The sequence below is a fragment of the Rattus norvegicus genome, chromosome 1 (assembly GCF_021556685.1).
Source record: "Rattus norvegicus strain SHRSP/BbbUtx chromosome 1, alternate assembly SHRSP_T2T, whole genome shotgun sequence".
NCBI classification, from domain to species: Eukaryota; Metazoa; Chordata; class Mammalia; order Rodentia; family Muridae; genus Rattus; species Rattus norvegicus.
In genome coordinates, this window is record NC_141534.1 from 271,002,438 (window position 1) to 271,020,009 (window position 17,572).

General features: G+C 48.8%; 1 protein-coding gene and 1 non-coding gene across 3 annotated transcripts in view; one reads left to right on the forward strand and one right to left on the reverse strand.

Annotated features, from left to right (window-relative positions):
* The window catches only part of Gfra1 (GDNF family receptor alpha 1), a 232,525-nt gene extending 225,473 nt beyond the window's left edge, over positions 1 to 7,052 (reverse strand). The window contains 3 exon segments of one of the 2 annotated variants that reach the window (NM_012959.2): positions 4,339 to 4,422; positions 5,597 to 5,890; positions 6,764 to 7,052. In NM_012959.2, the coding sequence (NP_037091.1) occupies positions 4,339 to 4,422; positions 5,597 to 5,890; positions 6,764 to 6,803 (418 nt within the window). In that variant the 5' untranslated portion in view covers positions 6,804 to 7,052. 2 annotated transcript variants of the gene reach the window in all.
* Positions 7,053 to 16,806: 9,754 nt separating this feature from the next.
* Trnap-ggg2 (transfer RNA proline (anticodon GGG) 2) lies at positions 16,807 to 16,886 on the forward strand. Its single transcript has one exon. It is a non-coding gene; the product is annotated as a tRNA-Pro (tRNA).
* The last annotated feature ends 686 nt before the right edge of the window (positions 16,887 to 17,572 follow it).

A 17,572-nucleotide genomic window follows, 5' to 3' on the forward strand; every position in this document is an offset into this window, starting at 1 on the left:
AAAGGGCAGGAGAAATGTGTCGGAGTAAGAGTGGGAACTGCCCTTGTGGCGCCCACACCAGGTGTGAAGTAAGAGTGTGAACTGCTCTTACAGCACCGCACCAGGTGGCTGTAACTCCTGTAACTCCAACTCCAAGAGCACCAATATCTTCTGGCCTCCCTGGGCACCTATATGTATATGTACACACACACACACACACACACACACACACACACACACACACAGAATCATATAAAATTTTAAAAATACATTTTAAAACTGAATCAAGAACTGAATAAATGGGAGAGGTCATCCCCCCTCCCTCCAGTTTACAAGAAGAATAGCAAAAAGGTACTGAGACTCTTTTGTGACCCATGGATGACATCCTAGACTTAAGGCTTTTTTTCCAATGGGCAAAGTTTCTTTTTTTAAGTAGTCACATAAAAATGACAGCACACAGTATCAGAAATGGCAAGCACAGCTAATGATGCGAATCCTTACCCAAGAAAGTCTGGGCACATCTTATTCCTGGATGAAGCCATTCCCAATTACTCAGGCGCCAAAGTTAAAACTCTGACATTTCTGGAAAGGTCTCTGACACCCACAGGCCACAGAGAAGAGGTGACGCAGTCTCAAAGGAGGTCTCAGCTCTGACACACCTCCTCCTGGCTTTCTTACACCTCGCTATATACACTTCTTCGACTCTATGTGTGGAAATCCCGGCAACTCCTGACTCTCCCTAAAATGCAAGCTTCCAATCAATATCTAAACCCTTGCGGCTTCTTTTTCTCTTTCTGCCCAAGCGGGTCATAGCTCGTCCCCCAGACGACCCCGCTGGCTTCTCTTGGCTCCCTCTGCACTGTCAAATGGTCTCCGTGCATTTTTCTCCTTTTTTGAAGAGTCAAAGAAAAATCCCAGCGGGTACACCCTCCCTTCAGATCCAGGGTTAACAGATAGAAGGCTATGGCAAAGACAGGAGAGGAGACTATGTGCTGAAGTCTAGTATCTGGGCTCCCAGGAGATTCTTCATGTCCCGCCCCATCTCGTGCCCCGCCTCCTTTACTCCAACATTCTCTCTCATTGGCTCATTTTCTCCCTTGTGTTATTCAGGCCCCAGACCCTTAGAAACCACACTGGCTGTGAAAGTAGCTCCTCATGTCCCTCTTCCTATGCCTTAGAGGGCAAACACAAGCGGAGGCCGGCCAACTGTCCACTGACATACTGGCCTAACCGGGCGGCTCCATTTCCTTTCCACGGTTCGGGTTTCGGAAAAAAGAAATGTTTTAGATTATATTTTACTGTTGTCTTTTCCTCGTTCCTTCTAGGCCACGTGTAATAATATCCCCACAAGGCCTTTAAACGGTTAGCAAGACAGCTTTGCGTTTGAAGACTCCAAAGAGAGTGGAACACGTCCTTTAGGGGGTCACAGAGTCCCTAGGATCTGCCTGCCTCAGCCGTCTAGTCCTCAACGCAGAAATTCTAGCTGTCCATCACTCAGTCCAGCTTATGTGGGGGTGCTGGGGACCCACGCTCACTTCTTCCTGTTCATACAGTTATCACTGAGCCATCTTTACTGCTAGCCTTTCAATCACGTCAGTGGGAAGATTCAACTCACACGCGTACTCGGTTTCGTACTCGGCACGGTAATGCAAACACAAGATCCCTGGTGGTTACTTCATATGTAGGAGTCAGCCGTCCTGGCTTCCTCAGAGGCCAGCTCAACACAGAACAGATACTCTACGCACCCTGGATCCAACCGGGAAAAGCTACATTTGTTATCCTGCTTCAGCCTCCAGCTGACAGAGGCCATACCGACTAATGTGCCAAACTCAATGACTTCAAACCCCTCAAGGCTCCATTCGGCTTTACTATGTCCACTTAAGGAACACAGTCACTGTCAAAGGTCAGAGCTCTCTGGGGCTAGGACCTAACTAAGTCCAATGCCCCCGAGATACCAAATCGAAGCTCCAAAGGAAGCCTTTCCGCCTCTGCTTAATTCATTATGACTTTTAGGTACTCATCTGGATGGGTCTCACACACTCACGATCCTGTTTGCTATGGAAAGAGGCCTGCCCAAGTTCATTTGTCCAATAAATGAAGAAGTGAAACTTGGTCTGTGCAGAAGAGCTTTCTCATACTCATTAAGGGAATTCAGACAAGTCAGTAGTAGTACCCCAGAACGGCCTTGCTGTTTAAAAATGTTACTGGGGCACTGGGGAGGAATTGGGGGGTGATCTCAGTCTTCCTTCAGAACCACAGACTTGAGAACTGGAGGTTACGTACTCCAATTGCCTCATTGTACCAAGAAGAGCTGAATGACAAGGGAAGGGGTGAGAGTCTGTGCAAAGCCCCATACTTAGCTCACAGCAATTCTGAAATTAAATCAAAATGGCGCCTATTTCTGGAGTGGATCACACCCTCCAGCCCTCAGTGGGAAGTGATGCTCTCATGGCAGGCAGCAGGTAGGAAGCACAAAGGAGGTCAGAGGTCAGGCTCCCAGCACCTCATCAGCTGCACCCCATCTTAGCCTGTCCAAAGCTGCCTCTTTGAAAGCACACTGTTCATGCATGCATCTCTCTCTCTCTCTCTCTCTCTCTCTCTCTCTCTCTCTCTCATACACACACACACACACACACACACACACACACACACACACACACACTGCTTAAGACTGTCCTTGTAGGGCAGAGAAAAGCAGTCAAGATTTAGAGTAAAAATTACCAGAGAATTAAGGAGACATGAAGGTCTCAGATACTAAATTACAGTCTCATGTCTAACTCCAGTCAGTCATTCAGTCTTGGGTGAGGGGGAGAGGGAGGGAGAGGGAGGGAGAGGGAGGGAGAGGGAGGGAGAGGGAGGGAGGGAGGGAGGGAGGGAGGGAGGGAGAGCGAGCTCTTCTAAAGAGAAAACCATACATAGAAGTGCATCTCAAGCATATTCAGAAGGACCTGTTGAGGTGGATCTTGCTAAAAGGCGGACTCTGATTCAATAGGTTTAGATGCAACCTGACTTCCACAGTGCCAGTCTGTGCCAACATCGGGCAGATGAAAAACAATAAACACCTTAACGCCACCAAACAAACCCGGCTTTGAGCTCGGCACTTCTGACCTGTGTGATCACAGACTGGCTGTCCGTCATCCCTGGGCCTCAATCTGCCCATCCATACAGGGCGTGAGACAGTGCTAAGAGCTCCTGACACAATGCCTGGCATATACTAAGGCTCAGTAAATGTCACCAGCTGCTTCTGAGATTCATGAGGGCCAGGATGATAGCTGGCTCACAGCCAAAAACTGCGATAGTGAGAACACAGTAGGTGTCCAATGGGTATCTGGCCAATGAGTGCACATCTAACTCGTTCCTATAATGTCAGTATGTGCACGTTCCCTTGGTCCTCTGCTTTTGTGCATAAAAGCCCAAGGCATCTAAAATACCAGAAGCCTCTCTTTGACAAGCTATCATCTCTCTCAGAATCAAATCCAACACTACCATCATGTTCAACCACCAAGACACGTGTAACTGGTAGGGGGTGATACGTACTTGAGAAAATGCCTTAGCTGTAAATAAATGAAGGCGGTGTCAGTCTGGAATCTGTATTTCCTCGAGAGGAATTACCGCCTTGCCGCTTATAGGTGGGCTGTCTGAGCGCAAACACCATAAGAAAGGAACTTAATTCTTAAACTCCCGTTCACTTCCGAACTGAATGCAGAACGGGAAGGAAAGCCCAAGTAAGCCGAGGCTGGGGTGATGACTACATGCCAAAAGGGCCACTGGGTGGGAGCGTTTCCTCTCGGAGGTGCTCACATTCGCTCAGAATGAATCAGGTAGAGAACACATGTGAACAAATGCCTCGTTTCAGATCAGTGTCAGCTGTTAAACCCAAGGCAACAAGTTAGTCTACCCACAATCCCTCTACAGGTTAAGGTATCTATCTATCTCCACTGCCTCTTGAAGGCAATGGCATCCTGGGAGCAGATCCACTCCACAGAGACACACTGCAAGGTGCAGCCAACAGGAATCTGATTGCCACCTAGACAGAAGCAGTGCTCCCTCTGCCTAGAGCTAGCCAATCATATTTTATTTTATTTTTTTTTTAAGTCAATGCAGTCACCTCCCTCCAGGCTCTTCCAAACCACCACAGCGCATTAACTTCATTGAGAACTGCTCTCCACTCAGATATCCATGGCTATACGGCCCACCTCCTCACTATCAGCACCTTACTTCCGATTTCCCAGGAACCTCCCTCGACCTATACAGAATGAGAAATCTCTCGCCAGAGGGCAAGCTAGCAGAGTCAGGCCGACAAAGGAATCGTAGTGGAAAGTATAAAGGAATCGTAGTGGAAAGTATAAATCTGCTTACCTGATATGAACGGGACTGCCCGGAATATATCTGACAACCTGCTGTTAACCGGCTCATACGGGGAATCTTCCAGGAGGTCATTTCCTAGAAATGACAGGAAGATGGGGCTCAGCTCTGGAAAACAGGCATATTTCAAACAGGGCTTCTCTGCTCAGCTGGAATCCCTAATCCTGTTATGTCTGTGTACCAAGGAGATGCTGAAACTCTCAAAAGATCTCACATGCGTGTTTAGGGATATGGTTATTTCCTTCTCATATTCCTCTGCCTTTGTCGTCCTCGCTCTCCCCAGAGCACCTTGTAAAATTCTGGAGAAGAACCCAGCCCCATGCCTGCCAGAAAACTCTCCCACTCTTTGCAAAGGAATTGAAATCTGAGAGGAAAAAACCAGTGACGTCACACACTTTGCTTGGTCTCCAGGAACCAATGGAAGAAAGGTGACCCGGGAGAGGCCCTAGTTCTGTTAGCGCCCCCAAAACGGAGGCATGTGGCCTGCAAGCAGGGACGCTGGCTATTCCTAAGATGTAGAAGTGGCAGCTGACAGTCCAGGCTTCTGTATTATCAACATTAGTAAGTCTCAGTGAGGAACTGATATGTGGGATACTTCAGAGGTCCACGTGCAGACTCCCTAAATCCCACTGGAACGGGCAGTCGTGACGGCTGCTCATGTGCTAACTGTGGCTGAACCTCAGCAGCTGGTTCAAAACCCAACTAATCTAAAATGACAAATGGCTTCTCACCCACGTATCTTTGAACTGGTGTGAGGGGGAGAAGAGAGAGCAGAGTTCACTGGCTCTGTAATACTTCTTTATCTCACGTCATAAGAAAGAAAGGAAGGAAGGAAGGAAGGAAGGAAGGAAGGAAGGAAGGAAGGAAGGAAGGAAGAAACGCCAGGGGAGCTGCCTCTGTGGAACTTCTACTCTCTCAAGGCAGTGACAGCCTCAGGTCAGCTGAGAGGTGGGTTCCTTAGGCAGAATCTAAGGGGTCCCCACTCTGATGTTCTGACTAGGTTTCAGGAAGGTCAATGGGGTCCCAGGGGTGTCCCCCACCCCCCTTGTGGATTTTCCAACAAAACTGGTCAGCTGCAGCAAACACCAGCTGCCACTGTCCCTAGGGGCCAATGAAAGGTCCTCATTCCGCAGCTGGGAGAAGTGAGCAGAGGATGAGATCAGCCAGCTTAGCCCCAGTACCGACCGGACTGAGGTTGCCTCTGGCCTTCGGAGAGGAAGCCCAGCATGCTGGTGGGGGCAGTAGTGCCTACCCTGCAGGCTCTGGTACATGCTCCAGTAGATACGCAGACAATTCTTCTCTTTCTTCATGCCCCGCTTGCAGCGGCAGTTGTACAGAGACTTCTGCTTCAAGGCCTCCATGGCGCTACGGCACTCATCCTTGGCCTCAAGGCCGGATGTCAGGCTGAAGTTGGTTTCCTTGCCCGCCACGCACTGCCTTAGTGTGCGGTACTTGGTGCTGCAGCTCTGTTCCTTCAGGCACTGATCGCTGGCTTTCACACAGTCCAGACGGTCTCCACCACTCACCTCGGCGGACATCAGCAAATCTACAGGGTTAACAGAAGAACGCTTGAGTCCAGCAGACAAATGGGTACCCTGATTTCAGGTCCAGGAAGGGCAGGGCTGGCGCCTAGGGCATGATAGAGCCACCGTCATTCTGAGGGGCGGATTAGGTAGGAAGCTGGTTCACCCCTCTTCGGGGTGACCATTTTCTCACCACTGGATCCCCTGCCATCATGCCCCTCCCTGGCTCAAAAGGAAGGTAGTAACAGCTTCCACTGGCTGCCTTAGCCGGATTTTCTAGGGATCCCGCGCAGCCCCAGCGCCCCAAAACAGAAGCAGTTCTGAACCGCGGACTGCCCCGCCTCCCCAGGCACCCGAGGCTGCAGTGTCTCCTGGCCAGCAGCGGGCACAAGGGCACTCAGCTAAACAGCGCGGCTGGGCGCTTGGCACCCGTAGCGCGCTGGGCGAACGACGAATGAGTTCCACAGTCTGCCCGGCGGGTGCGCAGAGACCTTATTCCCAGAAAAGTTTTTTCCATTCCAAGTTTGCTCTCTTCCGACCCCGGCGGTATTCGACCACACTCCACCTGCCGGAGCGTCTCAGTGAGATCCTTGCCACTTCCAAAGAAGACCAACGCCCCCGGGATGGAAGCCTAGGACCCCTCAATTCCCCAGCAGACTGGGTTATTAGCTTTTGTTTTGGGGTATCCCCCCTTTAAACACGGTAAAATAAAATCAACCGCGCAAAGATGCGCCATCACCGCTTCCAAATCCCAGGGATTCTTGAACCTCTTCACCCCCTAGCGAAACTTCTTCCACCCACACTCTCGGCATCCACCCGCAATTCTGGAGTGGCCGCTGCAAGGAACCCCCTTTGAAAGACTCTGGGTGAGAAAGCCAACTGCGGCCTCGACTTACCCAGGAGTGGCAGCGCGAAGTACAGAGTGGCTAGGAACATGGTGCCGCCGCGCAGCTGGTCCCCGCCCCCCCAAAATCCAAAGCCGCCGCCCGGTCTCGGGGAGAGAGCTCAGCGTGCAGCGATCCCCGGGCGACTGCGCTCCTCTGGCCACTCAAAGTTCAGCTCCATCCAGGGTGAGAGCAGACTCCCCGTCGCTCTGCCGCCCACCGCCGCCAGCGACTCAGATCCGGGCGGGCGCGAGGGCGGGAGGCGGACCCGCTTTCAGGGGTTCAGTTCCGACCCAACCTGGAAGGGAGAGCGCCCTTTGAAATGAGAGCCCAGAGTGCTGAAGCCTCCCGCTCCCGCCCCTCTCCCCTCCCCCGCTCCCGCCTTGGGGGACTTCTCAACGCTACCCCCACTCGGGTCCGAGAGAGGGAGGTGCAAGTTCATCTATTACGAGCATGAGGAAGCTCAGGAACCCCGGGTCTGGAGCTGGAGAGGTTCGCTAGGGCTCCCAACGTTCAAAGCTGGAGGCTATCGCGCACAGCCCAAGAATCTGAACGCTAGCAAATAAATAACCATTACTTTCCGAGCAAGCGCCGGAAGCTAGCTGGCGCTGCCCGGAGTCGGAGCCTTGGCGGCGAAGGCTCCTTAGCCAACCCCGCTGGACCAAGACCCTGCTCCGGCTCCGGGAAGTTGGCCGCCCTTCCTGGCTCCCGCCCGACCACTCACTTGCTGGCTCGATCACTACCGTTCTAGCTCATCTGCCCCCGGCCGCCGATCGCCACCCTAGTTACCGATATCCCCTCCCCCGGACTAGCCTCTTTTCCCAGGCAGTCCTGCTAGAGGAAACTGACCTCCCGCTTGGAACTGAAACCTGGCTTCTGCGCCCCTACTCCTACCCGCCGCTCATCCTGGGCTCCTTTTCCGTGCTTCACACGCACTTGCCCAGCGCCCGAACTCCGGTGCATCCACACCACTGCCCCGGGAGAGCGAGCTAGCCCACAGCATCTGCACGCCCCAGCAGGTGCAGCCCCGCACCACTAGCGCCCCCCTAGCCCCAAAGTTGGAGGACGCCGGCAAAATGGAAAGGGATGGCTGGAGGGGAGGTGGCGATGGGTTCTCAAGTGGAATGAGAAAACTCTAAATGCCACCAACCTGGACCCAGTTGACCCGTGTCCAGCCGCAGCGAGTAGCCAGTGATTATTTATTTATTCTTTGGGGGTGTCCCCGCCTCCTCTTTCTCTTTCCGGCCTCACTTTCTCTGTGCTAGGTAAAAAAAAAATGCCATAATCTGCTACAGCTCGGAGAATAGAGTTGGCCAGGACGATTTCTGAGCAGACCTCCCCGCCCCGGCTCGATGCCCGGTAGGGATGTCAGCGGTTATTGGAAGCGGTGGGAGGGTAGCGTGCCCAGATTGGTTTTGGCTAAAGGCCCCTCAGGATGCTTCTGCTCCGGCCGCCCGGAGGCGCAGGGCCGGCTCCTCTGTGAAGCCCAGTTCTACTGTCCACCACAGCAGACTTACAGGCTGACTGGCGGTGGGACCCAAGGCCAACCCGCACGCAGGCTCAGGACCCAAGGACAACCCGCACGCAAGCTCAGGACCCGCAGCGCTACGCCACCGCAGTCGCCGAGGCTGCGCACCCCCACCCCCTTCAGTGCACAAGGGCTCTTTCTTTAGTGCAACACAACAACCCATCCAGACCTTTTCGAACACAAAGTTTTTTTTTCTCCACGTCATTCGCGGCTGTGACTCAAGACTTGGCTCGATGCAGACTCACTCAGACCTAAGCCCTGAGTGGCGATCCGGGGATGCACCCACCCATTGATCCAAGCTCATGGGAGCTCACACACCTCTCTCCTCCAGCTCTGACAGTGAGACAAAGCAAAGTCCCCAGCTCACTGCTCTGAAGTCTCATTAGACCCAGCTTTAGATAATTTATAAGATGATTTTTATCTTGACTGTTTCAAGACTAATTTTTTCAAAAACATTTTATAAAACAATATATCCACAGCCCTTCACCCCAACTTCAAGGGTCGCTCCAGCGATGTTGCTGAGCACTGTTCTCTGTGACACCCGCTGTCCCTCAGGGGTCCAGAGATCTGTCTAGAGTATGTCCGCAGTGGTGTTTGACCAACCGGCTTGCTGCTTGGGGCTTGTGTCGGAGATCTTTTCTATGTCCAAGTTCATTTCTCAGGAAAACAGTTTGAATCAAATCTATGAGCCCAGATGTCAAATCTGCAAACCCATCACCACAGACAATGGGCCGCCAAGGAGGACAGAAAAGAGACGCTCTTTTTTTTTTTTTTTTTTTGATCCAGGGGGTTAATTGAAAGGGGCACAGGCTTTAGTTAAGTTTGAAGCCGGGCATAAGGGCAGGGGGAAGAGGAGGAGGGATGGGTAGCTCTCCATTCAAGTACTCATCAGCCAGGCGTGCCCTTCAGCTGTGGCGGCTGTAGCATTGTTTGGAGTCCTCAAAGAGTGTCTGCGCCTCAGAGAGCGATCTAAACTCAGGGGACATCCCACCAGTCCTGGCTCCTCCTTTGCCTCACACGTGTTCCTCAGGGACAGGTATGAAGTATCTGATGCCTTCACCAGGAACCCCTCCCCCAGCGTCACATTCAATCACACCAGACTTACACAGATTTCCAGTTCAGTGTATCAGTTTACACTACGTCGTTGAGTAAACAAAGAAAGCATATGTCACATTTTTTGCGACAGATGGTTCAATCCAAGGGCTACTTAAGTTCTTTCTCTAGCGATAGTCAGAAGTCTACAGTGTGGACTACTGGGGGAGATGGAATCGAAATCTTCCAATCAGTGTCTCTGCATACAGAAGCGGATTTCCATAGTTTCACACTACTGCAAAATTCCCCAGGGAAGTGGATGTTAATAAGAAGACTTATCTGAAGACTCACATTGTCACTCAAAACGTAAAACCCTTCTGCGTTGTTGTGTTTCATATGTGAATGGGAATACCTTTCTCTGTCGACTCAATGCTTCTCTTTGGGGACCACTTGGGGGTGGTTGGAGGACAGTTAAGTTTCATTTATGACACCAGCTATGTCTTTTCCAAATCTTCTTTGTTGGGAAAACACTTAGTTACTCTACTTATTCCTGGAGAGTTGTTAAAAATCTACTTTTAACAGAGAGGGAAGACTGGTCTAAAGTTCTCTAAATGTGGGATATAGGACTCTTTGCAAAACAGTATGACTTCAAAAATATTTCACACCCCTTCTTCACTCTAGCATATAAATATATATTTATATAATATATAAAAATATAGACATGGTGAAAGTAGACCTTTGGGGTTTGGTCTGGTTTCGAGGGGTTATTACTTTTATTTTTATTTGTGTGTGTGTCCTACCCCATGAAGGTCAGAAAAGAATATCAGATCCCCTGGAGCTGGGAAGTTGTTTTAAGGCTCACCATGGGTGTTGGGAACCAGACTCAGGTCTTCTACAAGAGCAGTAAACACTCTTAAGTGCTGAGCCGTCCCCCCAGCTCTTTGTTTAAAATAATTATTAATAATAGTAATGCCAATAGTAATAAATGCATCTAATTGCTGCAACTGTATTGACCAACACCAAAACTACCAAAGTCTCAGTGCAACTGCCATAGATTTAATTAAAATTAAATACAAGTATGGCTAGTTCTCAGTAGCAACTATCAATGGCCACCCATAACAGTGGTTACCGTATCTGATAACATTTACAAAACTCTTCCATAATCACAGAAAGCTCTAGAGAACAGCACTACCCCCTAATGTTGCTGTCGAATTAATAGATATAGCTGCTATATAGAATAACAGATCAGCATAGGCATCCAGTGAGTGCTTTTTAAGCAATGGCACAATGAGAATTCTGAGGGTAATGGTGGTAAGGGTGGTAGTGATGATGATGATGGTGAGGGTGGTAGGGGTGATGACAGTGGAGATGGTGATGGTGGTGATGGTGGTGGTGGGGTGGTAGTGGTAGTGATGGTGGTGATGGTAGTGGTGCTGATCATGGTAATGACGGTGGTGATGGGGGTGGGGGTGATGGTGATGGTGGTGGTGGTGGTAATGATGACGATAGTGGTGGGAGTGCTGATGATGGTGATGACAGTGATGGTGGTGGTGGTAGTGATGGTAGTGGTAGTGATTGTGATAGTGGTGATGGTGATGATGGTGGCAATGACAGTGGTAATGGTGGTGGTGATGGTAGAGGTGATGGTGGTGGTGATGATGGTGAGGGTGGTAGTGATGGTGGTGGTGTTTTGTTTTTCTCCGGTGGAAGCAGAAGAACTCTACAAAGACACAGCCCATTCTAGATCCGTTCTCTACCCAGGATGTGGTCAGTGTTAGCAAAGCAAAGGAGAATAGAAAGTGTGACATATCCTATTAATTCTGTCTCCTAAGAGCTTGTCTGTCCCATGAGGTGGGACAGACGAAAGGTGACATTGAAATATCAAATATTAATCATTATAAAGGTTCGTGTAATCCCCTGTGACATGTTTTCTCAGTGGAAAATTGGTTTTAATGCTACAAAATTAGGTTCAATCCGCCCATGAGCATGTGAAGTGAGCAGTCTCCTTGTATTTCCTGATCTAAGTGTATTTCCATAAGTTAACAGATGAGTCACGATGAAAATGACAGTTTTATCTCATGTGGCATTTTGCGTCTTACTCTCTCTGCCTTTGTCTTATAGAATATAATGTAAAAAATACCCTTTCCCTGAAGTTATACTGTTCAAAAGTCATTCGGGCTGTTTTTATTCAAACTGCGTCATCACTTGACATTAGCTTACCTCTGTAACTACACAAAGCCACACACTGAATGTATTTATCCGTTCCTTTCATGTTGCATTGATTCTTCTTGACCGTTCTCTTCCATTTGCCCATCAAATCCTACATCTCGATACTTTGAGGTTCAGCTTAGCTGAGTAGGCCACTTAAGCATAGCAAAGACTCCTTGCGTGAACTCGCCATTCTGTGCCTTCCGTCCACAGCCTCACCAGAGTCTCTACCATATCTGTGGTGACAATTGTTTCCTAGTTTGTTGCTCTATCTGCCTCCCTGACTGGACTGCGAGCTCGCTGAAGGCAAGGGAATGTTCTAGACCTTATGTCTGCACCCTGAGCATTTAGACTTATGACTGACACACACTCGTTCCCAATGAATGCGTATTGATTGCATGAATAATGCGCGGTGCTGGTCCTCGTTTCCCTCTGACACCATAATTTTACAGAAAGATTTACATGAAAATCCCTTCGCTGTATGAACAATACTAAATGTAAGTACCTCTTACGATCACTGGTATTACAGTTCCAATAATAGTATCAGATATGTATTATTCTTTTGGGGATTTGACATTTAAATTTTTTAAACAAAAACCATTATTATAATAGAATGCTCTTTTTCTACCTCGCTTTAATAGTAAAATATGACATATTTCATTTCTGGGAAATGATAGCTTGCCTTAGGTCATATTTTAAGGCACAAAGCCAGAAGCAGAGTAACACAGTCCCACCTGATGTTCTCTAACCATCTAGAAATGTACCTCTCTCTGGGAGAAGGGCCAGATCACCGCCACCCTGGAGCCTTCATCTTCAGAGGCAAATTTCTAAAAGCCGAATTGGCTCAGAACTATTTTTAAAGAAACAACTCCATGAGCACAATTGCAAGCCCTCTCGCCATCTTTTGGAGAAACCTATTTAAAAAAAAAAAAAAAACAACAAACAAACAAAACGCTGACCGCCTAAACCAGAAAGCTGGCTAAGGCTGGCTCACCACACTGACAAAACTCTCACCTCCTAGGCTGCACTTTGACCCTTGGCCTTGGCTGGTCCAGGAAGAGGCATCTGCTCTCAGATCGCAGAGGCCTTTCCAGGAGGAATAGATAAAAGATTCATCTTTGAACATCAGTTGCAAATGGGAGTTTCTTATAGGCTGTCAGGGTGCCTGACCCCTAGGAACCTGCCTTAGGATATCTTCCTTCCTCCTCTCTGTCCAGGTAATTTTCATTTCTTAGTACTAATAAGTCAGTGGCCAGGGTTTTTAATGCATTTATGGAAGAATATTCTTGAGAGCCGAAGTCATTTGTGCTTTGGCCTTCTGCCACAAAATGCATAAGGTGCGCAGTCCTAATGAAACAAAGGGCCTGTCACGCCTTATTGCTTCGATATATAGCGAAGTACGCACACCCGGTCTTCCGAGGACTTGCAGGGCTTTTTCTCGTGATTGCCAAAGGTGCTGGATTAAAAGCCCCGTAAAGTTCAGCCCTCTTTATCCAGCCATGCTGGGGAATGCCTGCTTGCAAGAGACACCCTTCTCAGGACTGTTTTTCTCATCCCCCCCCCCAACCCTGAAATCCTGCTCCAAAGGGAATATTTCTTCAGAAGGGCAACGGGGAAGCTTAATCCTCGGCTTTGTCCAGTAATTAGCCTGCCTCTGTCTCTGGAGGCAGCAAACACAGATGCCGATCTGGATGAGTGCTAGGCCGAGGAATGAAAACAAGACGAAAAACACTGACTCGTTCCTTCGGAAGCCTTTTAGCAGCCTTTAAAGCCACACAAAGTTATCGTTTCTATCCATATCTTAGGTCTGAAGTGGTCAGATGAGGCCTTTTCTACCCGTGATGCTTTGGGACAAACAGCAACTCGGTCAGAGACCGGGAGATGAGCAGCACGCAGGCTCTGTGCAACAATGAAAGCTCTGTAAGGCATTTCTGCCTTTGTCCGGCCTCTTACCCAGGGGACTTTTAGGAACTGCCGTGGAAATGCACGGCTGACCACAATGTAGGCCTCTGGAAGCCCCTGCTAGGAGCTCACTAACGCAATTAGCCTACAGTTAAGGACTATGCGTTTGCCAGAGCCCATGAGGCCAAGGGTACTCCCAGAACAAAGGGTTGGGGGTCTGTTTTAAAATGTCCATCATGACATCATTTGGAAGTCATTTCAGACTCCTCCAGAACCAATAGTCTGGGAACAAAGACAGCGCGTGTTCTGTGGGTTGTTGGTTTTTATTTTCCCCTGTCAGAAATCTGACAAAAGTCAGTCGAAACTGTCAAGAGAAGCAACGTCGTCGCATGGTATGAGGTTTCCCTCAGATCTGAAAAGTCTACAGTCAGAGTGACGAGTTGTGTTCTACGGATAAATTCACCACAGAAGCGAACTAGGAAAGGGTAGGGCATACAGATTACGACGTAGATGGGAAGTTGCACTTGACAGAGTTCATATCTCTGGGACCACGATAGAGAATTAAATGGAGGTCCCTTTGAGTTTAATCCGAATCATCTGTTATCCCTAGAATAGGGACAGATCAATGGGGTGATCAATGAGAAGGATACTATTTCCTACACACAGCACATTAAGAGAAGCCATCCTGCTTCAAGACCTCGCTTACCTTCAGTTTTTGGAATTAGCATCAGTAGAGATGTTACCTAGACTCAGTGGCATCACGTTGCTCGTGTGGCCGAGGAGGCTCATGTATTTACTTTCTTGTATCTAGCCCGTGGCTAATGCCATGACAAGCATAGCCAGACCTGCAGGCAGACTGTTCTGTTTGTGCTTAGACCGAGAGCTCCCTTCCCCGTGGTGGAAATCCACGGTTGTCTCCAGGGATTCTTCACTCACCTTCCTGTGGTACCTTTCGAATTGCAAGCCGTGTCTCACTTCTCAGTAGTAAGCAGCACTTGTTCAGAAAATATTAAAATATAGAAAAAATACAATGTAGAGATGACTATGGTTTTGCCGCACTTTTGTGACATTCCCATGTATGTTGGGTCCTATACCTCATGGGCAATATATTTCTACTCTGAACATGGTCTTAAAAGCCTGGAAATTATTGCATGGCATTAAATGATCTTCTGATCTAAAAAAAAAAAAAAATTGGGAAGTTGGGTAATTTCTTCCCAAAGTAAGGATTCTATTTCTCATCCTCCTTTGCTGCCAGCCAGTGTGTAAGATGTAGCAACAGTGAAACCAAGATCCTTGGTAAAGCCCTTACCCACACTGCCAGTGGTATGCTCTCTCTACTGGATTTGCTGCCTGATGCTCTCGGTTCAACCCACCACGTAAAAATCACATACAAGAAATGGCCGCATGCTGTAGCAGAGAGGACAAGTCCCAGAGTGTCTTCCCAGAACACAGCTGTCTGCCTCCCCTGGGTCTTCTCCTCCATCGGTCAAGGGACAAATGCATGTCTTACTTAAGCCATTGTTATATTGCATCTACAATGCACAGAACCCGTCCTGAAGAACTAGTAAAGTCAATTTTCGATGAGAAGGATGCACATTTAATTAAAAAAATTACTTTCTAAATATCTACCACAGACCAGACTCTAGCTAAAGCTGCTTCAGAAGAGACACAGCAGATTGGATCTGAAAAGAGGTGCAGTCTCACCGGGAAGGTGAGTTACATACCCGTAATTATACCGTAAAGGGTAAGATGGATGTTAAACAAGAGTGGATCTAAAAATATGGCTGTCCGTGAAGGAGAGAGATGGGGATGTCAGGAATGGATCTCGAGTGAAGGATGAGAAAGTAAGTGGGCAGAGCGCTTCTGAAGGCTCTGTGTCTGCAGAGACCGAAAGAAAGTTGAAGACTCTTGGAGGATGGAGATGGCCATGACGTCCCGTGTGTCGCTAAGGAGATGATGACGACAGAATGCCTGGGCATGAGGAGCCCTGGCTTCTGCATGCTGACCACACTCCACACCCAAGAGCATAAGGGGCACAAGCTGGATTCAGTAGGGTTTGTCAAGCAAGGAAACAAAGAGATGCCAAGTTGGGTGGGTAAGGAAGGGGAATGGCTTGGAGGATTTGTGGGACTGCGGGTGAATACGACCAAAGTACGTTTTAATGATCTTGATCTCTCAGGCCTCGAAGAATGCTCAGCCAAAGTCATCAGCAAGAGTCAGAGCTGTGACGAAGCCACCGCTCTGTAAACATGTCGACAGGGACTCGTCCCTCCCTCGCCTGAAACTCTCATGGCCAGCACTGCAGATCAGAGTGCAAGCCTCCCTCCGGAGACCCTCAGGTAGATGAGGATATTGTCAGTGGGGTGCCACTCCGAGGTTGGTGAGAATGACCTCCTTGTGGGAATCACATGCCCAGACACATCTGTGGCATCACATGTGTGGGGGTGGGGTTTATTTTCTTTTAAACAAAATTAGAATTTATTAAGAAAAGTATACAGATTTGAACAGAAGAGGGATGGGAGAAAGGGAAAGGGAAAATCAAAGGAGAGGGGGAGGGAGAGGAAGAGAGAGAGAATGGGTAGGGGAAGGAAAAGGAGAAGAGGAAGAAGAGGAGGAGAAAGAAAGGAGGAAGAAGAGGAAGAGGAAGAAGAAAAGGAGGGGGAGGAAGAGGAGGAAGGGGAGGTGGAGGAGGAAGAGGAAGGGGAGGTGGAGGAGGAAGAGGAGGAGGGAGGGGATAAGGAGGATGAAGGTGAGGAAGAAGAGGGGGAAGAAAGAAGAGGAAGAGGAAGAATAGAAGGAACAGCACCAGTAGCACTGCAAAGCCACCTTCCCAGTCTCCTCCCCCACAGTATTGTGAGCTCCGGAAGGGATGCTCCCAAGCCTTACCTCAACTTTAAGAAGCACTGGCCATTGCTCTAGCCTTCAAGTTCTCAGTGAAGCTTCTGATATTTTTCCAGGTCATTTGAACTGCTAATGATATGAATATTTTAGGTTTCTGTTTTCTGCATACCAACTAGGAGCTATTTAACCCTGGGGCCTCCCTTCTCCAAAGACACACAACCGGAAGGTGCCGTGCCGGGCTGGCAAGGCAGGAGTATGTTAAAAGGAAAAGTGTTACTTCATCAGGCTCGCCACAGAGGTATGTGTTAATTAAGTTAATTGTGCCATCAGTGATGCAGGCAGTGACAGTAACTATCCCCATAATGGGGCTGGGTTATTGCTGTCATCTGTCAAACGCGCTGGTCCTCTTAAACACAGTCACTTCTCTCTTACTTTTTTAAGCTTGAGTTCACATGTGTACACACACACACACACACACACACACACACACACACACACACACATGCACAAAACACACACTTTTACATGAGTTAAATTATGTTATTCCGGGGCTGGGGTTTAGCTCAGTGGTAGAGCGCTTGCCTGGGAAGCGCAAGGCCCTGGGTTCGGTCCCCAGCTCCGGAAAAAAGAACCAAAAAAAAAAATTATGTTATTCCATCTTAATATCTACGTTGATAAGGAGAAGTTATTCCCCCACCCCGCCCCGAGCAGACGAGGAAGCTGAAACTCAGAACTGTTCCACCATTTTCCTGAAGCCCCTCAGCTTCTTAGCTAAATGGGCAAGTCTTGAGCCCAGGGCCCCTTCCTGCTGATCACAGTTTCTAACCTAGATTCCTGGTGGTTTACTGGGCAAAAGCCAACTTTTTGAATTTTTATTTCCTGCCATACTGGATTTTCAAATGTTACATTATAAGTTATCTTTGGAATTTTATTGACGGGTTAGATATCTGTTCCATTCATGAAGTATTTAGAGGAGTAGTGATCAAAACTAAACGCAGGGCTGGTGAGTTGGCACCCTGGCTAAAAATGCTTGATACGCAAGCATAAGGATCTGAGTTCAAACCACCGTGAAAACCCAGGCATGGGAACCTCAACATTTGGGATGTGGAGACAGGAGGATGGCTGGGGCTTGCTGGTCACAAGCCTAGTTCCAGCTTAAGCAAGGGACAACGTTTCGAGAGAATAAGGTAGAAAGGGTATAACAGGATACCCAATGTTCTCCCTTTGCTTCTGTGCACACATGCCTGCACAGGTATGTGCACACTGACACATGTGTGCGCATACCACAGTTAACAGGCTCACACACATGC